At 34.6% G+C, this 25,380-nt stretch overlaps 1 protein-coding gene across 1 annotated transcript in view; it reads left to right on the top strand.

Annotated features, from left to right (window-relative positions):
• The window catches only part of Klhl13 (kelch-like family member 13), a 167,164-nt gene that overhangs the window by 53,631 nt on the left and 88,153 nt on the right, over positions 1-25,380 (top strand). The window contains exon 2 of the mRNA XM_013019873.1: positions 7,119-7,192. Coding sequence (XP_012875327.1) covers positions 7,143-7,192 — 50 coding nt within the window. The 5' untranslated portion in view covers positions 7,119-7,142. The remainder of the gene's footprint in view (positions 1-7,118; positions 7,193-25,380) is intronic.

Raw genomic sequence — 25,380 nt, 5'->3', positions numbered from 1 at the left:
ACTATCTTTTAATGTAATGTTGAAGAATATGGTAAGCCATTTAGTGTAATGTAATGTTGAAGAATGTAATGTGATAAGCCATTTAAGGAATCGTTTGCAATTTTCTAAAATTGTTGTAAATTGCAATGTACCTTAATTCATAATTCATACTGACCAAAGCTTTTTAGAGAATGAGGAAGACATTTTCTTTTTGTAGCATTGCCATAGTGATCCGTAATCCCAACTACTCAGGAGACAGAAATGGGAGGATCATCTTTGAGGCCAACCTGGGCAAAGTTAGATGTAGTTTAGTGTTTAGTAGATTCCTTAGCTTCAAAGATTCTTTTATGAAGAAAACAAAGTGATTTGTTTCTTTGCTTTTACTCTACTAGGAGTCTATGATGTAAAAGTGCTGCATTGCTTCTAGATTTCAAGTGTCACACTGTGATAATGTTTTATTATGTTAAAGATATCATTTTTTAAAGATAGCGTATGAAGCTCATTTTGCTTGGATAAACAGCTTTCTGCTAAGGTGATTACTGTAACATAAAACCACTTAAGAATTTTACCCTTTGGAACATGGAAGACAAATTGAATTATGGCCTGGTAGAGTGGAGATGAAGGAAAGAAACCATCTGCACCTGCTTGCTCAATCATTCCTAATTGAAGCTGTAACACCTGAATCTACTTAGTTTCTTTCCCTCTAAAATGCTCTACAACTTTTATTTATCCTCAATTTCGCCTATTGATTTCACCTTATAAAATTTGTATGTACCTTTCCCTTTTTGTCCTTTGCTATCTTTGTCTTGCTTTACATTTTATGGGAATGTTTTGCATGCTAAGAAGGACCCAAGAAATAGTTTACTTTAGATGTAATTTATAAAATAAAAATTCAAAATGTATAAGTTTATCATGATTTATTTTTTAAAAATTTTTCTCTTTTTTACAGAATGTTTCTAGTATCTTGTGTATGCCACTGTTGCATTGGTTCACCCCTTGTCCTTTGTCTCATCATTCTGTTGTTCCCTTTCTCTTCCCTAATTTGAGTAAATGTATATATAATACCAGGGTACCAAAAGCAAACAGTAACAACAGAGGTTATACCATAGAGGGAAGAGCATACAAAAGAAACAAAGGATCACATAGAACATCAAAAAAACAACAACAAAGAAAACCTCTTGTGTCCATGTCGGATGTAAAATATGCAAAAGAACAATCGCATGTGCAATTAATGAGATTTTAGCATGGCTGAGGATTTTCTCTCCATTGTTTTCATTCATTTGAGTATGTGCATGAATATACATACATGCATACAATTGTGGTTGAATATTTTTTATGCTTATTCTCTTTGTTGCTATTTTTATTTATTCTAGTACTATTGCTTGAACTTAAGGCTTCCCACTTAGTTGACTTGCTTGGTCACATCTGGTAATCTACCACTTGGTTCAGGCCTCTAGTCACGCATTTGTTAGTTAATTGGACATAGAATATTGTGGTCTTTCCTGCCCAGGCTGGCTTTGAACCAAGATCCTTAAATCTTATTCTCTGGAGTAACTAGGATAATAAGTCACAGCCACCTGCATCTGGTATTACTTTTCTGTATAGAGCCTGTTCAGCCTGTCCAGCCACTTTCTCAGTGGGCTGCTTTCTTTTATTACTGAGGTTTGTGATGCAAACCTGACTGCCCCCTCCTTTGTCTAAGTGTATTTATTGTGTTTTGTAACATACGAATTTGTAACCTTTTAAAAAGCTTTTTACTATCTTAAAGTAGTTTTACAAAGGAGTTACCATTCAGCAAAGCAGTTTATGAATACAGTGTATCTTGAAAATACCGTACAGAGGGGTTACAATTACATGGGCAAGGTAATGAGTGCATTTCTTATCAAGCATTGTTGCCGCATCCTTTGTTTCCCCATACCATCCCTTCCCATCTCCCACCCTCCCACCCCTCACCCTCCACCCCCAGCATATTTTTTATATAGTCCAAATACCTTCATTTGGATCTACTTTTTTATTTCATTCTATCAAAATCCCTGCCTGTTTACATGCTGTCTACTGTGTCTTTATGTACATTTTAATAATAACTGAGAGGGCCTTTACACTTTGCAATTTTTTTGTGCTGGTCCTGGGGCTTGAACTCAAGGCCTAGGTGCTCTTCCTGAGCCTTTTGTGCTCAAGGCTAGTGCTCTACCACTTGAACCACAGTGCCACTTCCAGCTTTGTGGTGGTTAATTGGAGATAAAAGTCTCATGTGGTGCTGAGGAATTGAACCCAGGGCCTCATACATGCAAGGCAAGCACTCTACCACTGAGCCACCTTCCCAGCCCAACGGCTTTTTGTGAAGTTCAGATTTTGTGATTTCAAGATCCTTTTGAATTTTTAGTGATGCTGCTGTATATAACTTGATTTAGAAGAATTCATGTATGTTCCATGTTTCTAGATTTTGCAGCATTTGGATTTTTTGGAAGTTGGCAGTTTTTTTCCACTAAGATTCTGTCAGCTTTTTTTTTTATCATAGTGGTTATGAAAGTTTCATTTGAAGACAGACTATTACAGAAGCCCCTAAGATTTATTTTATATGCCATCAATTCCTAAATAGGGCTTTCCTTATGTGGTTTGAAATTGGTTAGTTATCTCAGATCTCATTATTTTTAAAGCTATTGGTTCTTGGACAGAGTAGCAAAGAGTGATGAGGCAGATTTTAATTAAATGTTAAAGTCATAAATGGGAATTTCTATTTGAAATTCTACCTAACTATATGCTAAGTGTTTGAAAAGTATTAGATTTGTCAATTACTGAAATGCTTATGAATAAAAATTTTTTGGACTCAGAAGCAGTTTTGTCAGTTTTATTTCGGTGAGTTAAGTAGAATATTTTAAAGGCAGAACCACAATTAAATCTTCGTCAGCCATGTGCTGTGAGTAGTGGCTTGTTTCCCTTTTACTCATGAAGGTACTGTGACCAGGGAGAAGTGTGTTGCTTTCTTTTTGTATTTTCTTTGAAACACGGTCTCACTATTATCCAGGAACTCATGATCTTCCTGCCTCTCAAGTGCTGTGTTACAGGGGTGTACCACCATGTCAGCAGAACTATAACTTTTTAATTACAGTGTTAATCTGATCATAATTTTGTCTTATTCTTTTTTTAAAATAATTTTTTGAATATGCTGAGCCTTACATATCATGTCTTGTCTACTCACCTATAGAGTCCCATCTTGAGGATACATATCATGCCTACTTTTGTTTCATTTTCATAAAATATGTTAGACATATAGAAAAGTACACAGGGCAATACACCTGGTAGCCTTTACTAAATTATATAGCACTATCATTTTTGCTTCAGAGGAAAAAACAAAAAATTAGATATAGCGAAGTTTGTACTGAAACCCTCCACAATTTTCTCTTTCTTCCTCTTCTGAGGGACCTGTTGACATTTTCATTTCCATGACACTCTTAATACTGCTTCCACAAGTGTATATGTACATACACATATATAAAGTATACATGTATGTGTGTAGAGAGAGCCAGAATGAGTATTATATGCTTTTGAAATGCACATGTATACTATTGTACTTCTTCAGTTTAATGTCATGCTTTTTACATTTGCTTACTATACTATGTCCTTTTTATACTATGTCCTTTATATCTCATTCCAATAATCACCCACTTCTTTGCTTACTATTAAAGAAAAACTTGAATTGTGTTCAGTATTTTCCCTCTCCCTTTCATCTTTCTTGAAGAATGAAGTCAGCCTTGGTCTCCATCATTCTACACATCCCACTCTTATAAAGGTCCCTCTTGGCTCCCAGGTTACCACACTGGGTTGTTATCTCTCATTTTTTTTCACGTACAATTGCTTAGCAGTATCTAATATACTTGGATTACTCCTTTCTTCAAATAACACCTTATCTTTTAGGTTACCATGCTGGTCACCCTCCTGTTTCATAGTCTGGCCCTTCTACTAGTTCCTCTTTTTTGTGCCAGTCCTGGGACTTGAACTCTGGACCTGAGCACTGTCCCTGAGCTTTTGTGCTCAAGACTATTGCTCTACCATTTGGGCTACAGCTCTACTTCTAGTGTCTTTAGTGTCTTTTTTTATTAGTTGGAGATATTAATTTGAACAACTTTCCTGCCCCAGCTGGCTTTGAACTGCAATCCTTGGATCTTGCCACTGGCACCTGGCATTCTAATGAGTATTTCTTTAGAAATAAATTCAACAAAAAAGTATAGAATGAAAAGCAAACAGTTTTCCAAATCCATATTCCCACATATAACAGGATTTGTGTGTGTGTGTGTGTGTGTGTGATTGCATGTGTGTTTCATAGGTTAAAAATTAATGCCTCAGTTTAAGAAATATTTATCTTAAGACTTATTTTTGTGTTTCTTGATTGTTACTTTCTCAAATTATCATTGTGCTATATTATTTTCATTGATTAATTTGTATGTGTGAATTAAAATCACTAGTCTGCTGTTAATATTTTTTCCTAGTTTACCAATTGCTTGCACATTTTGGTAGTTTTGAAGTATAGATTTTTCTTTTTTATGTAATCAAATTTAACAGTGTTTTATAGTTTGGGGTATTGTTTGCCTTCTGTATGATTATAAGAACTTTCCCCCTGAGTTTTGTTTTGGTGCCATTTCACCTTCACATTTTACCTTCCATTATTTTGATCCATCAAGAATTTATTTTAGTGTGTAACATTTTCAACATATGCACTTGTTGTGACACAATCTGGCCCATAATGTAGGTAGACAAGAATAGGAATGAGGGTATAAGGGCTACAAGATTCAACTATTCTTTGCAGATGAATCATGGAAGTCCAGATGGTCCATACTTTGGATCCTAGATTAATATACCCTATACCTTTGTTGTGGAGCCCATTCCACTTATTAAGGTCATGTGTGCATGTTGAACTACCTGATTTTCCAAGGAGTACACTAAACCAGGAAGAACAAGGGTCAACCATGCAAGCACTTGCCCCCTTTCTCAAAAGAAGAGGCACATGACTTCCACAATTGGGCAGCCACTGCCCAGCTGTGAAACAATTTAAGGAGGATCCATAAGGAGAAGGCCAAAATTCTGTCTCATGTCTCAAAGGTGTAATGCCATCTTGATGATAAATCATTTCTTGCTGTGGTTTCTTTTTCTGGAGGGAAAAAAAGAATGTTTTGGAACACTTCATCTATTGGTAACAGCATAAGCTGTTAGACCAATAAAATTCCATTACTTAAAAAAGAATTTTTAGGATAAATAGTAAAATGGGGTATACTTTTTATAAAAGTGCTTTAAAACTATAAATAAACAAAAACCCTCTAATTGTGTCCAAGTTATTTATTTGATCACTTGAGAGGGCACTTTACAAAAATTATCTGTATTTTCAAGATCCTCACAAGATCTTCAATCTATTCAATTCTGTCTTATTTTTTAATCAAGTGTTGTGTGGTTCCTTTTTAGTGATACTGATACTACTCTGTAAAAGAGTCCATACTCATTTATAATAGTCAAGTCAATCAATATATTTGAAATTTTCTTCTTCTGAACTTATATTTCCCCTAATTTTCCTTCTACCAGTTTTCCTTTTCTTTTCCCCAGTAGCCTACCTTACTCTGTTTCATTGGGATTCTTTTTCATGGCAAATGCACCCATGAGGAATATTTTCCAGTCCTATCATCTTGCCTATCATTTAACTGTCTACGGAAGTGCTAAGTTAGATAAATATGTTCCCATCAAATGGTTGTCCTTTCAATGTTTTTTTTCCTGTTTATATCCTGCATCACTTGATAGCATCCATTTTCTATTACCAAAATGGATTTTATGGGGTGATCTTTGATGTCTCTTTATCCCTATAATACCTGTCAGTGATCTTTCAGCCAAAAAATTCTTAATCTCTCTGGCTATCTTTAGAGTCTTGTCTAGATTATTATTTTATCTCCTGACCATAGTAAATGCTTTCTTAAAAAATTAAAATTTACTTTTATTTGAAAATGATTGTACAAGGGGTTACAATTTATGTATGTAGAGTATCTTGGTCCTTTACTCCTTAACATAATGACTAGAAGAGGCTGGAGACAATGAATCCCCCTGCCTTGTTTAATTATGTTATAGTTTTACAATAAACATTTCTACTAACAAACTAAATTGAACATAATGCATTCTTATCTTTTGTTAATCTTTCAATATATAAGAAGTTGATTTTATATGTTGGAAATGATCTTTACAACTTGAGAGGTGGGAGGGTGGGGGTAGGGAAAGCAGGAGAAAAATGAGGGAAGGGGTAACAAGTTTGACAAGAAATATACTTATTACCTTACTTATGTAACTGTAACCCCTCTGTATATCACCTTGGCAATGAAAAACAGAAGTTGATTTTATTAACAAGGAACATTGTTTCCCAATATACTTGAAATAAATACAATACATTCATAACATGTATTTGATTAATAAATGTATAACATATACTCAAACATATACTCATATACTCCCTTCAAATATAATTCATTAAGTATATTACATGGAGTTGACTTTCCTAAAACTCAGTGCTTTCTCCAACAAAAACATCAACCACTAAAACAATACTATCCAATTAAATAGAATATTCCTATGTACTATGTTTTTTCTTCAAGATTTTGAAACATTGTAACTTTCTAGCTTGGGTTTTGTATAACCATTTCTAAATTTTGGGGCCTTTCTATGGGCTTTTCAAACCCTATATCCCATTGGCAACAGAGTCATTTGTGCTATCTCTATCTTTGGGTATGTTTGACTCAACTGTTTCTTTCCAATTATTCTTGTCTAACTCAAATTTCCCAGAGACTCTCTAGGTTTTCTGATTTTCAGTTTTCTCTAACTTCTTGTGGATGTAGTTGATTTTCAGTGGTACTTGTTAGCTAATGACTTCACATGAAATTTAATCTATACTATTTAATGGCTTATATTGTTTTCTATATACTTTGAGTATTCTATTTCTTAAAAACATTCAATTTCTTAGTTTTCACTAATATGGACATTAGATACATGAACATATCATTTTGTTTTTAAATTAATCATGAAGTATTAAAAATATTACAAAAGTAAAATTTTGAAAATTCTGACTTTTTTTGAGATATTTTGAAAATATTGGCTTTTCCCCTCCTGAACAGGTCATTATTCCACTTTAAGAGGTGATGGATCATCTACATAGAGGAGAATTGGTTGCTGCAATACTCCGTAACCGGTATTTATAAAAATAATTTTCTTTAAGTTATGTGATATACCTTATACCTATTTATGTATTTGACATAGTGAGTACTCAATATTTACTGCATATCTATCATATAAAAAGAAGTATTTACTATATGAGTAAATAAGAGAATGAGTAATAAGGAAATGTAATGAGGATCTTAATGACTGTTCTTAGCCAATGGGCTATAATTAGAATAATTAGAAACATAATTGATATAATTTGGGAATACCTGGAATACTGGAGATGTTTACTTGAATTTTTAGTTTCAAAACATATTGGTGAATAAATACATCCATAGCTTAAAGTACATGTCAACAACCTATTTTAAAAATAGGACTGTCCTGGGATTTTGTGTGCCTATTATTTCTGTTACTAAAATTTTAGTAAAAAATCTTCCGGAGACAGTTTAAGATTTTAAATTAATTGTTTAAAGAAACATAGTTTAGTTTTGGAGGTGTTCAAGACTATCTCCCTTCCTAATAGCTTGATTCTACAGTTTATGTGACATATTTGGCTATTGTGTACATGCCATTCTGGTTCTGATGCTTGCTAGCAACGTAGTCTTAATTCTTAATTGTTGTATACCTCAATTTCTTAGTTGGGTAACTAATACCTTCCTATTTCCTAAAATGGGTCCAATAATACTTACAAGATTATTGTAAAAATTAAAAACAACTAGTATCAATTATGTGTATGTAGTGTTTGTGTGTAAATATGTAGACACTGCATGAGGGAGCAAGCTTGACAAACTGTAAGTGGTATATAAGTGCTTGTGTTATTGAAACAAAGATATTTTAACTTTTCTTTAATGTAGCAATGGTCCTGTAAAATTATAATGGAACAGAAAAATACTATTGCATAATGAACTAGACATACCAGCATCATAGGGCAATTTATTACTCATGTGCTTATAGTCCTGTTAGTATAAATAAACCTATTATATTGCCTGTTGTATAAAGATATAGCACATTACAATCACATACAAAATATCGTATGTGATAATAAAGAACCAAGTTGCTGGTTTACTTACTTACTATACTATATCATTATTTTAGTGAACTTTTACTTCCAGAAAATGTTCACTATAAAATAGTATGTTGTTTTGCATTTATAGCAACTTTATATGTTATGTGTTTACCACGTCACTTGACTGTATCAAGAGGCTACATCAAGGGATTTATTTATGTCACTGAGGTTTGTGTAAATATATTATACAGATAATGATGAAGTTGCCATGAAGCATTTCACAGACCATGTACTCATCAATGAATGATGTGTGAGTATGTGTGTTTTGGGATTCTCTGGTACTTTAAGATGCAGTGTACAATAAAAGAAAATAAATTGAGAAAGGTCAAGTAGGAAGGATATAATATAATATAATATATATGTATATACTTACTGGACATGAGTAATGCTATCTATAAAAGAGTGGAATATTGATCCTAATAGGGGCTATAAACTATTTACTCAAAGATACAGAAAGTAGGAAAATCAAAATATATGCAATCTATGTCTAAGTTTCATGGAAAGATAGGAGTAGCATGGATGTTGAATTCATTGTTGCATATATAAGTAAAACCTTGTTTTCCTGCCTTGTGCAAATATACTACAATTTGTCCCATATTCCTATTGTCTAATATTTTGGCTGTTATACATGTTATTATTATTATTATATAAATCCTTTTTTTCATATGCATGTACTCATTTCCTTTGAATATTGACTTGATGTACTTCCTTTGCTATGACAAAATGCCAGAGAAAATCAAGTTAAAAAGAGGAATAGTTTACTTTGGTTCATGGTTTCAGAGGTTTCAATCCATGATGGGCTTGCCCTGTTGCTTTGGGTTTTAGGCCAGGCAGAACTTCATAGTAGTAAGAGAATGAGGAGATAGAGAATGAGAGGGGGGCAGTCAGGGCCCAATATACCCTTTTAGGATATTCCTTGAATAACCTAATTATTTCAATATGTCTACCTCTAACATTACCACCACCACCTGATTGAGCCACTGGCTGGCAGCCAAGCCTTTAACACATGACCTTTGAAGGATATTTAAAATGCACACAATAACAGATTTATACCAGGAGTAGAATTGTTGGGGCATAGGGTAGACATATGCATATGTCACCAACTCCTGGTATTGTTATTCTCATTAATTTTAGCCATTTTTAAAGTTCTCCACTGTGGTTTTCACTTTGCATTTTTATCATATGTTATGAGTATTTTTTGTTATTATTAGCTATTTAGGGAACTTTTAGAAGCACATATCCAAGTCTTTAAACCATTGTAGTGAGTTACTGTTTTATTTTGATTTCATTGATCATCTCATTTCATTTCATTCTGGATATTAAGGTATCTCTCTCTATATCTATCTATCTATCTATCTATCTATCTCTATCTATCTATCTCTATATATAACTGTAGCTTGCTCTCCTATTTTTATCTGTCTTTTAATGAAAGACCATTGTACCACTAATTGATAAAAAAGTAACCATTTACAAGGTATAATGGAAACGATCCTTTGAAAATAGTCACCAATCATAAATATTTAGTAATAAGGCTAACAAAATATCTAAGGACTATGTGAAGAAAATTTTAAATCCTCAATAAGACATTTAACAAATAGACACATTATGGTCTTTGATTACAAGAATAAGTGGTGGGTTGAGATAAATTCTCCCCAAATGGTTCCATAGATTTGACACATTGAAGTGTATCCCCATTATTATTAATATTAATATCAATATAATTTTATTGCAGGTTCTGGGGCTTAAACTCAGGACCTGGGCACTGTTCTTGAGCCTCTTTGTGCTCAAGGCTAGCACTTTACCACTTGAGCCACAGCACCGCTTCTGGCTTTTTCTGAGTAGTTTTTTGGAGATAAGAGTCTCTTGGATAAATAAAAATTAAAAAAAAGTCTCATGGACTTTTCTGCCGGGGCTGGCTTGGAACTGTGATCCTCAGATCTCAGTCTCCAGAGTAGCTAGGATTAAAGGTGTAAGCCACCAGTGCCCGGCTTGGATCTCCATTATTTAACACACTAGTCTAGAGAATATTAAATATGCACAGGAGGCCAGTTACTAGTGGCTCACGTGTGTAATCCTACCTACTCAGGAATCTGAGATCTGAATATTGCAGTTTGAAGCCAGCCCAGGCAGGTAAGTCCATGAGATTCCTATCTCCAATAAACCACTGAAAAAGCTGAAAGTGACACTGTGGTTCCAGTGGTAGCTAGCCTTGGATAAAAGAAGCTCAGGGACAATGTCAAGGCCCTGAGGTCAAGCTCCAGAACTGGCACAAAAATGTACAGGAGCTTTTACATAGGATTTATGCAAATATGATGCCATTTTGTACAAAGACTTTGATCATACATAAATTTTGTAATGTTCAAGGAGGTCCTAAAACCACTTCCTGGTGGTCACCAAGAAGCAGTTGTAATTGAGCCTCATGACCTTGGTAAGTGAACTATTTCAGAGAGGGACTGGCTGTGAGTAATGCATTTTATGTCTTACATAGTGTAGAATGCAGGATTTTGTACAATGTGTAAACATTTATAGAAGTTGCAACATCAGTCACCAATTATATATTCTAGAAGTTGCAACATCAGTCACCAATTATATATTGATGATGAATTTATTTGGTTAGGTGGTTATTTGGTTTGGTTAAGGCAGTTTTCTTGTTTTTCTCATAATCAATTCCTACTTGTACTTAAGCAATTGAATATTAAAGTGACAATATTTAAAACTATAAATATTCTGTAAAGTAATGCAAATGGATTTAATTTACATTCTAGGAATAAGCCTAAGCATGTCCTCACATTTTCTCAGATGTTTGAAGTAATGATCAAATATATGTAACATTATATTTTATAATGATATATAATTACTTAATTTAATGTATAATCATTTCTTTTTTGTCTATTTCTCTGCCAGAAGCTGACTCTTAATTACAGTTATTTCACATAACCTTTCAGTACCATTTTTTATAACTTACCCAAATTGTCATATTTCTAAAATGTTTGGTTTGGCCTCATTGAAATTTATGCTTTCACATTAATTTTTATCATTTACCAGGTCACTAACTACTTCCCCAAATTGAGATTATGAATTCAATTTCCCTAGATGTGAGACTCAGTTTAAAGCTTGAATCACTCTCCAGGAGCAGTAGTTGTTTTTTCCTTTTACTCATTTGGCCCTGTTTGGTATTCTTACATAAATTTTATTATTGTACGTATGTAAACCTTACACAAAGCTAGTATACTGTAATGTTGATGTAAAATTTTCATGTGTCTGCCTTTTTTGTGCCAATCCTAGGGCTTGAACTCACGATCTGGGTGCTGTTCCTGAGCTTTTTCACTCAAGGCTGGCATTCTACCATTTGAGCTACATTTCCACTTCTGGCTTTTTTGGGTTATTAATTGGCAATAAGAGTCTTACAGACTTTCCTGCCTGGGCTGGCTTTGAACTGTGATCCTTAGATCTCAGCTTCTGGAGTAGCTAGGATTATAGATGGGAGCCACCCCCCACCTCTGGCTCTGCTTTCTTATAGGGGAAAAAATCCCAATTACTTAAATAAGCTCCTTTAAATAGTATATGTGGCCAAGGCCATACAAGATTGAGAAAGAAGTCATTTTGTTTTTTTAAAATATTGAGCTTTTATTATTTATCACACAATATCCTCAACTGTAGCATAGGAGGGTTGAAGAGTCTAGAATTAAGTTTTTAAGACCAAATACATAGTAGATACTAAATACTTATTTAACTAACTACATGTTAAGTTTTGCAAAATTATTAGTTATCAAATAACAGTCTTTTTATCGCTTTTTCATAATTTGTCATTCTAAAGTTGAATGATGGCATCATCGTGCTTTTGATTTTTGTCATATTTTCTCCTAGAGGAGACATACAAGAACTATATAATATAAAAGGATAACACCAGGTACTGAGTTCAGTTGCTTTTTATAAAATGCAACTTGATTTCTGAAAATCTTTGTATTTGTAACTCCTCTGTACAGTATTTTCACAATAAAAAATCTTTGTATTTGTTACACATTATTATAAAATCATAAGATCTTATAGTACACAAATAATTTGTCAATTTCTTTGTTCATGTCACTGAAAAATTGTATGTTTTCATACAGAGAGCACACATATTGTAGTGTTGCAGTATTGTTATGTTTTATCTTTCCAGAGGGGTTTTCTAGGCCATACAGAGATTTTCTGTTCCTGGAGAAAGAAATTCTTACTGCGATTATTCTTTTCTAATACATTTTTCTTTCTGTTCATATTCTGTACAGTCCTTTAGTGCAGAGTCATTAATAGTCATCATCTCAATCCTTACCTTTGTGCAGATAACCTTACATGGATCTTGTCTAAATCTTCCTCATGAGTCTCAGACTAACATCTGTTAATTGCCTCTCTTCCCCATTTTTGAAAGAACTTAAATATATAAATATTGCATATCTATTATGGAATACTTAAAAAGGAAAAAGTGAAAAACATAAAAAGCCACCTAAGGTAATCTCTGTTGAGCATCTTGATGTATGTTCACTTTCATCTTTGGTGCATTTTTAATGTAACTAAGTTTAAATTATTGGACATGATCTGGTTATGGTGACTTGGTTAAGAGCAGGACATTTAAAGTCAGTTTACTACAGATTATAATCAATCTCTTCCTCTTACTAGCTGTGTGAACTATGGAAAATTTCACCTCTCTGATTCTGTTTCCTCATTTTTTTTGTTTTTGTATTTTTGTTCGGTCATGGGGCTTGAACTCTTGGCCTGGGTACTGTCCTTGAGCTCTTCAGCTCAAGGCAAGTGCTCTACCACTTGAGCTACAGCGCCACTTCTGGTTTTCTGGTGGTTAATTGGAGATAAGAGTCTCATGGACAGATCTCAGCCTCCTGAGTAGTGAGGATTACAAGCAAGAGCCACTGGTGCCTGGCTTCCTCATCTCTAAAGTAATATTTTTGTATGGGATTGTTCTATGGATTAAACAAATGCAAGATGGTAAAATTTTAGCATATTGTAATTGTTCAATAATAGCAACACTGTTTTGTTATACTATGTATCTTTTTCTTTTATCTTTCCTGCTTATATCATGAACATTTTCATGTAGATATGATAGTTGCATGTTATAAACTATGCTATGGTATAATTCCTTAATAGGAGTGTTTGAAGTTATTAGTTACACAGTATCTTCTCTGTCAGCATTTCTCATTTTGGTTTTGGTTTTTATTTATTTTGTCTTATACCATGTCACCTACAACTATGTAAATAAATTAATCATTTCCCTTCTTTCTGTATTCTTGAGCTCTAACCTCAGCCTTTTCTCAAACTTAATCAATGCTGACATAATAAATGATTGCATGTATAAATAAATAAATTGTAGGAAGTAGTCTTTTTTCCAGAGAAATTCCTTGTTTATGTATGTTTTAAAATATATCTCCTCTAGGGAATAGAGCTTTATCTTTCCTGCCATATTGAGTGTGGGTTTTAATGATTAATTCTAAAGCAAAGTACATGGAACAGCCAAAAATGTATCTTTATAGTGAAGAAATCTGACAAAGATGACCCTGGATGGATAGAATAGTACCCCCAAAGAATTCCACATTCTAATTTTTCCAGTCTGTGACTATGATTCTATTAATAGTGAAAATGTCTTTGCAGATATGACTCAATTAAAGATTTTGAGATGAGAGATTGTCCTGGATTATTTAAGTAACACATTGTAATCATATGTGTCCTAACAAAGGGATACAGGAGTGTCTGAGTCAGGGAAAAGAGATGTGAGGAAGGACCCAGAGGTTGGAGTGATACTCTTTAAGAATAGAATGTGAGCCGGGCACCAGTGGCTCATGCCTGTCATCCTAGCTACACAGGAAGCTCAGAACTAAGAATCATGGTTCAAAGCCAGCCTGGGCAGGAAAATCTGTGAGACTCTTATCTTCAACAAACCACCAGAAAACCGGAAGTGGTGCTGTGACTCAAGTGGTAGAGTGCTGACCTTGAGCTGAAGAGCTGAGGGACAGTACCCAGGCCCAGAGTTCAAGTTCCCTGACCCCCCCCAAAAATGTATCACCAACTAAGGAATGCAGATGACCTCTAGAAGCTAGAAACGAATGGGAAATGAAATTTTCACCTTAACCTTTGCCACAATTTTGGACTTTTCACTTCTGATATAATATTTGCATGCATGTACAAACTTGTCTGTATTTTGAATTATCTCTAGACTACTTATGATATCTAATATAATGAAAATAGTATGTGAATAGCAGTTACACTATTGTGTAGAGAAAAATGACAAGAAAACCAGGATTGCATATATATTTTTCCCATAGGGAGAATTATTTTCAAATATAGGTGATTTGTGGTTGATTGAATCTATAGATATGGAGCTCACAAATATAAAAATATGACTGTACTCTGCTTTTCCTTATCTGTACATACCTATGATAAAATTTAAATTACAAATTAACAAAAACAGCAACTCACAACAGTTGTAACAGTGTATTGCAATAGAATTGTCAACATTACTGTACTTATGATTTGTGGCCATTATTAAACAAAATAAAGATGATTAAAATATAGCCCTACAATACTTTACTAAGTTTTGATAACTGAAATAACTACTAAGTGATTCTTGGGCAGGTGGCATATATGGGTTGGATTCTCTGGATACTGGGGACTATTCACATCTCTGGAAATGGAAAATGGATGGAGTATGATTTTATCATGATTCTGAACAGTTTGAAATTTAAAATATAAATTGTTTATTTCTGGAATTTTTTATTTAATTTTTTTGGATCACCATTTGGTATTACCTTTGAAAATGCAGAAAGTGAAATTCTGAGCAATCTAGATCCTTAGTTAATGTGGATACATATACAGGAGAGGATAAAGTTTCTCTGTTTTTCTGTAAATATTATCTGATATTTTAACTTGTCCATTTCATACCATCATTTTCCTTTTACAAGTACTTAATCTTAGGTTAAATGTGATCGCTTCCCTTTTCCTGGAGGCTCTATTCTTTCATTTGGATTATGTGCCTGCTGTCAAGGATTATGAAAATTTATAAAAATTTAAGTTATGAACTCAATAAAATTGCAAGACATAGATCTATATACAAAATTTAATTAAACTTAAAGGATTGTGATACTATTGCTCTTTGCTAAGAACCCAAAGCTATAATCTGCCATTGAGGTTAAGAAAGTATCTTCTCCCTTCCTAGGGCTCTCCTTTTTAAAGTTTTATCAGTATTTTTGACAAGAAGAACTGTGCCTATGTGTAGATGGTATCATTTATTATTTTCCCTGGCGCATTACATGCTAATATATAACTATTAACTTTATCAGAGATCAGCAATGATCCAGAGTTGGCATGTCTCTTATGATCAGCTTACCTCCCACTTTGGTCTTCTCAAGCTTGAATGACTGTTGGCATCAGTAAGAGATCACATTATACTTGGTTCTTTGACCGTGAAGGGGAATGTACATGAACATTAGCTTTTGATCCTGAACCACCCAGTTCCTCCAGGAACAGTTTATTTACTTGATTGATCCTTTTGTAAAATATGCAGTGTGTAACACTGGTGTTTGAAAAAGTTTGAAAAAGTTCTTCAGATCCTACAATTGCCAATATAGCTGTAGCAAATGTATTTAATCTGTCATTTTCCTCTCTCTCTCCCTCTACCTCTCTTCCCTCCCCTCCCCTTCCCTTCTTCTTCCCTTCCCTTCCCCTTCTTTCTCTTCCCTTCTTTCCTCTTCTCCCTTCTCTTCTCTCTCTTCTCTTCTCTCTCTCCCCCTTCGTTTAGAATAGAAATTCTTTCTCTTGTTGTAAAAGATTAATGAGATTATATGCTTGAATCACTTTGTTCTCCCTGGAAGGTAGACTCTGAATAAATTGAAGTTGATTTTTTTAAGAGAGCTGGAAGCAGAGCAAAGACTATTTGTTTTCCTAAGAATGGATGTGACTTCACAAGCAGACTAGATTTCTTTAGAGACAGAGAAAGATCACAGAGATAATGTACAACTCTCTGACACTTAAAAATTTATCTGATAGGCAAAGTTGAGTTTCTCCAAATTCATGTAACTAGACAAAGAGCAAAAACATAGTGCCCAGGGTTTCTGACACAATTAAATGTTTTTTTTTAACTTTAAAACTGCATCATATTTACTGCAAAAAGCATCCTCACACCTCCTTGGGAAAATGTATTGACAGATGTTCAATATTGTATACTGCATGCAATAAATGTAACATTTACAATTTAACTGATGTAGTGTTTACTATTATTTTTCTGTATAAAATATTCATACTCTGAAATTCCAGTAGTTTCTTTTCTGTGGGGGGTTTAGAGAGTAATTATTGATCAAGTAATTATTAGGGGCTAAGGAGCTATATGAAAATTAAAAAGGAAATTCCACCCATTCTCTTGTTAACATTTCCTGTGTATTATTTTGTCTTAAACAAATATTTATTTAATGACACACCTGTATCCAGGGTGTTCTCACTGTTAACAATAGTGTAAACTCAATTCCAATTTATTCTTCTGCCTAGGTTCTTTTACCCTAAAATAAATGCCTAACAGCATTATACAATTTATTTCCAGCTTTATCTAGCCTCTCATATTTGTTTCCCACTACTTTTGTTACAAATTACCATAAAATTGGTGCCTTAAAACAACAGACTTACTAGCTTGTAGTTCTAGGGGTCACTTGGTTAAAAATGAGAATGCTTGCAGGAAGGGCTAGGAGTGTGGTTCAAATTGCCAGCGTTCTTGTCTCACATATTTATAAGGCCCTGAATTAACACCACAGTATCAGTATCACAAAAAAAGAAGAGGAGTAGAATGAAAAGAAGAGGAGAAGGAGCAAAAAGAGGAGGGGGAGAAAGAGGAGGAAGAGATGCAATCTGGACTGCATTCCTTTCTTCAGGCTATAAAGGGGGAACTTCTTTGCCTTTCTCAGCTTCTAGTTCTTGCTTACTTGCCTTTGCCTTGAAGTCTATCAGTGTTAGGTTATGTCCTTGTCATCTCATGACTCAGACATCTGACGCTTGCCTCTTGTAATTTTAAGGACCCTTGGGAGTACATAGAGCACTTTTGAATAACTCAGGGTACTCTTCCCATCTCACAACTCTTGATTTCAATCATACTTACAAAGTTGCTTTTACCATATAAATTAACAAACATACTCATTGGTCTCAGGGAATCAGGAAGTACACATTTGAAGGGAGGACAGGCTTTTTTTTGCCTTTATTCCATATCCATGGCAAATGATATTCACCATGTCCTGTATATTCCTTAAGAGTGATAAAATGACCTTTTCAATTTATAAAGCATTATCAGGAAACATCACAAATTATTTTTCTGATATTTCCTGTACAAGAGAATTTCTGCCCATTATGGGTAATCATTTAATACTTTTTATATGTAAAAATATAGAAATTTTGGATAATACATAGAAGAAAATAGCATACTTTATACTCTAATGTAAACCAGTGGTTGTGTTGGTATATTAACTTCCAACTGTTATTCTGTGTGTCAATTTATTTTTAATTTTGTAATTTATTTTTGATTGGCAAGTAATTATATAATTTATAGGGTATAATGGAATATTTGAATTCATCTTCACTGTGGAATGATTAAATAATCTAATTAGCAGATACATCACCTTAGTTATGTTTTTGTTAAACATTTTCTTTTGATGCAATACAGTCATGGAATTTGAACTAAGGGCTTTGTGCTTGCTAAGGCCTTTGCTTCATTTATTTATTTATTTTTAGATAGAGTTTTGTGCTTTTTCCCCTGGAGCGACCAGCCTCTGTCCATGAGTCTCCTGCCAATATTTCTCATTTAATTGGGATTACAGGCTGAAGTCCCTCTGTCCAGCTTGTTACTTGAAACAAGATCTCACTATCTCCATTCTAGGCTAGTCTTGGAACTGTGAACTTATTATGTACATCTCCCAAGTAGCTGGGATTAGAGGGATGAGCTACTGGTCCAGATTGTGATAATTTATAATGAACTATTATTTTCATTATAATCATTATCCTGTGTAAAAGTTCACTAAAGTTAATTCATTTGTGCTGTTTGCTTACCATCTCCTCTTCCCCCTCATACTGTATCTCTTTAAGACCCTGCAAAGCACCATTATATTTTCTACTTTTATGAATTCTAGTTTTTTTTAAGATAAAAGCCATATATAAGTGAAATTATGTGACTATATTTGTAACTGGCTTATTTCAATTAACCATAAATTATTTAATAAGTGATCACAGTGCATGTACAACTTTCAAAATTTTCTTACATAATGCAAAACTAATACTTTCTGCATTAGTAGTCTTCCTGATAATCAGCTAATAAAATATTTTCTTCTTGTAAAAGTCAATCTATATAGCAGAAAAAATAGGAAACATAAAAAGAAAAGCAAGGAAATATAAACCATGTAATCCAATCACTGAAAAATAATATTAGTTAACATTTTCATCTTTAGTTAGATGAAACTCATGGCCATATGGTATTTTGTATTTTCGTTTTTAATTTGGCATTCCAGGGACCTTTCTGGAAGATTTCTCTTCAGTACCACTCTGGTAATACATGATATAGGCTTAGAAAATATTTATCTATTGTGTAGAACAGGATAAACACTGTGCTTTCATTTGCTTATATAATTTCTGTCGTCGTCAGCATCATCATACATGTATGAGTAGGTTGTATTACTGTGTCAAAGTTTTGTGTTCCCATTTTCCTATTTATAAAACTTCATTTTTGAACCAATCTCAAATTTACAGAATATTGTAAGATCAGTATTTTAGTGAGACCTTTCATCCCTGTAACAACTATCTGAGAGAATAACTTAAGAGGAGGAAAGGTTTATTTTGGCTCAAGGTATCAGAAGTTTTTGTCTGTGGTCTGCTTGCTCCATTGCTGTAGGCCTATGCTCAGGTAGCTATAAGATCTATAACAGAGCAAAGTTGCACACCTCATGCCCACTAGGGTGCAGAAGGGAGTCTTTCCATGTCAGGTACCCAGTGACCTACTTCCTCCAGTTAGTTCCCAGATTTCAATATGACATCATATTATGGATTGATCAAGAACTAGCCCATTGTTTAGGCAGGAGCCCTCATGATCAAATAACATTAAAATAATTATATCCACCAGCTTGGTACCATGCTTTTGACACAAATCTTTGGGGGTAATATTTTTATCCAAACCATAATTATCAGTACACAGAACATTTCTTTATAGTAATCCATTTTTCCACTAAGTTTTTGGTACAGTTCTTTTCAGCTTCAATTTCTCTATTGTATATGCATGAGAACACATAGTTAACTTCAGTTCATCCATCAAATTTAGGAAATTAACATGAGCACATTATTACATTCTAATGAAACTTATTTGGTTTTTCTATTATTTCCCCCAAAAGTTCTTGATAACAAAATGTTCCAGTTTAAAAGCAGACTGTGCATTTAGTTGCAATGTCTGATTGTTTTCTTTCATCTGATTACTCCATCTTTTCTTAATGTTCATGATCTTGGTTCTTTTTTTTTTTTAATTGTGAAAATACCGTGTAGAGGGGTTACAATTAAGTGGGCAAGGTAATGAGTACATTTCTTATCAAACATTGTTGCCTCCTCTTGTTTCCCCTTCCCATCCCTTCCCATCCCCCCCCCAAGTTGTAAAGTTCGTTTTTTGACATAATGATTTGTACATCTCATTGTTGCAATGGGTCCACCTGTATCCCTATTTAAACGATTTGTTTTTTCCCTTCCCCTCCACAAATTATACCAACATCAAATACAGTGAAAGCAGGGGTTATATTGTGGCAGAGGAACATACAAAGCAACAGAGAAATCATCTTATAAATATGTTAGAAACAATTGCAAGAAAGAAAAAAACATTTGAATCCTTATCTTGGGGTTCATTTCACCTAACATCAACTTATCTAACCGTTTCTGCTTGTCTCAGGCATATACTAGTTATTGCAAATAAGGGAAACCATGGGACCTATGTGTCTTTGGGCCTGGCTTACTTCACTTAATATAATTTTTTTAAGATTGCAAGCTAATTTTTTAAATTTTTATTTATTTTTTATTGTGAAAATACTGTACAGAGGGGTTACAATTACATGGGTAAGATAATGAGTACATTTCTTATCAAGCATTGTAGCCTCCTCCATTGTTTCTCTTTCCCATCCCTTCCCATCGTCCCCCCGCCCCCCTACTCAATCCTCCCCCACCCCCACCAAAGTTGTAAAGTTCTTTTTTGACATGACCACTTGTACATCTTATTGTTGCAACGGGTCCACCTGTATCCTTATTTAAACGACTTGTTCTGTGGCAAGTGCTTCAAGAAGCCAGACAGCGTTGCTGCTCACTGCAGCAAAAGCCACTCGGCGCTGCTCCCAGCTGCCCCAGAGAAGGCCTGTCCCAGGGTGTCTGCACCTGAGTCCCTGGGGTCTGCTTCCTCAGGCTCCCACCTCGGCCCGGCCCCTCGGCAGGAGCAGGGAGCTCCTCCTCTGAGCCGGGATGCCAGCCCCCAGGTACTGAGAAGGTGTGAGGAGATGCCCCATATCTTGGCTCCTGGGATTACAGGGAACTCAGCATGGAGGCAAGAAGGGCTCTAGCAAGCTAATTATTTTATGGACTGTCTCAGTTTGTGCTAGTATTAGGGAACGCCATGATTAAGTTTGTATTTAGTTTCTTCAGCAGGGATTCACAGAAGTGTCTATTTATTGCAACCTGTCTGGTGGCATCTTATTTTGATCTATCCTACACAGATTTTAACTGGATCAAGGTGGTATCAATGTGTTGCTGTATAGTAAAGTTATGTTCTCTTCATTATTTTTATTTATTTTTCTCTTTTGGCTGTACTGATATTTGAACTCAGAGCCTTATTTCTTTTCTTTTTAAAATTTGTAGTATTTATAGGGAAGTGGAGAGCCCTTTGGAACTTTATAAGCAGCTTACCCCTTAAACCTTTGAAATTTATTTATTTGTATGGAAAATAGTTTCCTATTTAATTAAGAGAGTTATAGTGTGTTATTTATTTTGATGCCAAATGCTCTCAGATTTTTCCAGCCGGAGTCCCTTCAAATTGGTTTCTGTGTCCTTTTAACATGTCTTCATCACTCTTCCTTACATTTTAAGATCATTTTGTACTTTCCAAGTTCTTATATTCTAGTTCATCTTGTACTTTGTCTTCAGCAGACAAAGTTTGTTTTAGTGGAGAGTAATGTCTAGAACAAAAATTTGTGTTTTATGAGTATCCATGGCTATTGAGCTATGGATGCTTCTGGACAGAGCTGGGAAATACTGTATATGTATATGCATGTATACATTTATGTCTACATTTTGATGTTTATATTTGGAAGCCATGAGATCTTAGCAATCCTTCAAATTCAAATCCAACATCACAGGGTTTATTCTAGCTTTCTACATTTCCATATTCTCCTCTTCAATAGCTAAAGTTGAGAAATAGGTTTCTAATTATGTGGCCAGTTTCCCTGCGGTACAGAGCCAATGCCATGTTGATGTACCCTTACATTCCTGAACATCTTCTTCATCTGCTTGGCTTACAACAATACATGCCTGGTTGCTGCTTCCCTGCAGAAATACCCTTCTTATTCTGTTCAACTTTCAACTCACCATGCCAGGTCTCCATGGATGTTGTCTTCATCCAAGGACACCTTCCTCTTTCTTGTGAGTTCTTAGAAGGGACTCCCCCATTCCCTCCATGGAGCATGTCCATCTTGCTTGATTCCATGAATGGATTAAAAATACTTTTTGTCAACCCTAAGGCTTGAACTCAGGGCCTGGGCACTGTCCCTAGCTCTTTTGCTGAAGACTAGTGCTCTACTACTGAGCCACAGCTTCCTTCCCAGTTTTGGGTGGTTTATTAGAGATAAGAGTCTCATAGATTTTCCTGCCTGGACTGGCTTTGAACTGTGATCTTCAGATCTGAGCTTCCTGAGTAGCTAGGATTATAGGTGTGATTCATGACATGAGGCTCAAACATTTTAAATGGAGATAATTTAAAGATCTATTGTACAGTAACAAATTTCTGGTTATTTAAAGTTAAGAATGTACATTTTCAGCCAGGAGCCAGTGGCTCATGCCTGTAATCCTAGCCACTCAGGAGGCTGAGATCTGAGGATCATGGTTCAAAGCCAGCCTGGGCAGGAAAGTCCGTGAGACTCTTATCTCCAATAAACCACTAGAAAACTGGAAGTGGCACTGTGGCTCAAGTGGTAGAACGCTCACCTTGAGCTGAAAAGCTGAGGGATAGTTCCCAAGCCCAGAGTTCAAGGCCCATGACCAAAAAAAAATCATGCTAAGAATGTACATTTTCAAATCGTCTGATTTCCATAGCATAGAAATCATGCTGAAAAGTGGAATTTCTGAGCTGGGTACGAATGACTCACGCCTGTCATCCTAGATACTCAGGAGGCTGAGATTTGAGGATTGTGGTTGAAAGCCAGCCTGGGAAGGAAATTTGGTGAGACTTTTATCTCCAATTAACCACCAAAAAGTCAGAAGTGGAGCTGTGGTTTAAGTGGTAGAATGCTAGCCTTGAGAAAAAAGCTAAGGGACAGAGCCCAGGCCCTGATTCAAGCTCCAGATGGATACAAAGAATGTGTGCTTTGCTAATGCTAGAGGAATGGCTCAAGTGGTGGACTATCAGCCTGAGTTCAAGCCTTGGTCTTAGAAAAAAAGGGCAATTTCCTTAGCATGAAGCATGGAACACAGTTCTCTGGGCCTCCACCCTACCTTTGTCACTTCTCATTTTGATTATGTAGCACATTATTCACCCTTCTTCAAAGGGTACATTCTTTCATATTTTTGTGACAATGTTGTGTTCTCCAGAAGGTAGGTAGAACACATAAAGTATTAACTAGACATTGTACCTAACAATGAGAAGAAAAGAGTATTTAATATTTCATGAGCATAAAATTTTTCATCATCAAAAAGTTAGATCTTTGTTAGGCTTCCTTACAACATATTTGTAGTTTGGAACTATTTATATTTTGAAACACATGTAAGGGAGAAAGCATAGCTTTTCTCTTTAATTAAGACTTCCAAAATTTTATTTAGACCCTCTTTGTGCTTTTATTATTGTTGAACATTAACATTTTGAGCCATGTATCTAGCCAAATCACATGACATTCCATCCCATAGTATTTTATTACACATTTGTCATATTCTTAGTACATGGTGCAATTATTATTTTTCAATAGCCTCTCTTAAACCATGAAGTCCATGAGGAGAATGACATGTTCCTGGTTAGCCATTTATTTTCTGCAGCTAACCTAGTGACTTGTGCCATGTAGAAACTCATTAAATCTTGTCAAACTGAATAATTTATTGTCTTGTTTATAGATGCAGCTGGTGGCCCTTATAGAAGAGATTAAATTATTTGTCTTAAATGGTAGAATGCTTGATTCATTAGCATATGCTGGGATAGAATTTGACATGTACAGGTAGTCTGCTTTGTTAATACATCAAACTGTTCAGAGAATAGGCAGAGATCAGAAATAAATCATCTGAAACAGTCATAAGGTTCTTACGCAAAAGAAAAGTTTTGTTGGTGATTTTTCTTTATTTCTCAATATTCTAACCATCAGCATGCATCTTCAATTATTTTGGATTTATTCCTGTACATTCAGGAATAATTCCCATGTTCATTAGTTCTGTCAATTGTTTAAAAAAATCAAAGAATATTGGGGCCAGGCCTGCAAGAAGCCACATTAGGAGGATCATGGTTGTAAACCTGTCCTGGGCAAAAATCAAGACTTTATCCAGTTTTAAAGAATAAAGGACAAGAAATGTGACTCAACTGCTAGAGGGCTTGCCTAGCAAGCATACCACCCTGCGTTCAAACCCCATTACCACAAAAAAAATCAAGAAATCTTTTCAATTAGGCTTGGACTGGAGTTACATATACTTGTGATTTGTACACTAGAGGCAGTTCAAGTAGAAAAAAAATAAAAAATTTTGTTGTTGTGTGATTGTACCTGATTTCTGGCTCTTTTGCTGAATAAATATAATTTATCTATGGCATGTAGAAGCTACATAATAGTTAAACTCAGTTTTTTCATTCTTTTTATTGTTATTGTAGAGTTGATATACAGAGGGGTTACAGTTACATGAATAAGGTACAATCAGTACAATTCTTTTTGAACCATTTTCCCCTTCCATCACTCTCTCCCAATCTTTTCCTCCTATCTCTAGTCATAAGATAGCTAGTTCATTTTCCATATAGTGTCTAGTGAGTATAACTCTTGTATTTGTTCATTCTTGTTCCACCCTTTATGTGCCTTCAATCTCCCAAATCCATGCATATATATATATATATATATATATATATATATATATTTAGTAATAGTCCTTCTCCACATTACAGAAAGCTTACAAAACCATCCTTTGCATAAGGAGCCATTTGAAAAGGATGTTTTTCAAATGGTAGTGAATTCTCCCATTCTAGTTAGCACAGGTTTGTAACGAAATCCAAAGAGCAATAATGTAATCTTTCTTCAGAAACCTAGCTGTATTGGTGATAAAGTATACCCTTTCCTTTGAGGTTATCCTTCATGCTTATTGGTTGTGTAAATTCCTTTTTGTCCTTTCTCTAAAGCAGCAGTGGTGATCAGGGAGTATGAATCTATCCCCTCATCAGAAATATTGGAGACAAGACATGTTTCAGAATTTAGGTTTATTTTAGATTTCAGAAATGAAATACAGTTCATGTATCCTTGTTATATAACAGTTCTACCAAGGGCCAGGGTGATGGCTCATCGTTAGTTACAATAATGTTTCTACAGTAAAACATAAGACTATTTGCACAAGATGAGAGAAGAGGCCTGTGGATAGCCTCATGCCAGGTCAAGTCAAGCTTCCCTTATATTTGACTCAGGTCAGTTCATGTTTTGATGCCAAATAATTTACAAGCAAGAAAAAAATACACATTTGATTTCCAAATGTTTGGGTTTTGAAATTGTGAATATGGATTGCCTTTAAAAATATTCTTACTTTTTACAAAACAAGGTTGGATACCTTACATATGACCTCAAATTTTTTATAAATTTCACTGGTCCACAAAATCCAAAAAGCATGGGAAAAACTCCCTTGGAAACTATTGAAGAGACTGTAACTTCACTTTTATACTGATTGTTAGCCAATAATAA

This window comes from Dipodomys ordii, unplaced genomic scaffold (genome assembly GCF_000151885.1).
Source record: "Dipodomys ordii isolate 6190 unplaced genomic scaffold, Dord_2.0 Scaffold47, whole genome shotgun sequence".
Taxonomy (NCBI): domain Eukaryota; kingdom Metazoa; phylum Chordata; class Mammalia; order Rodentia; family Heteromyidae; genus Dipodomys; species Dipodomys ordii.
The sequence above is the reverse complement of the archived record's forward strand: the minus strand, read 5'-3'. Positions and strand labels throughout refer to the sequence as shown.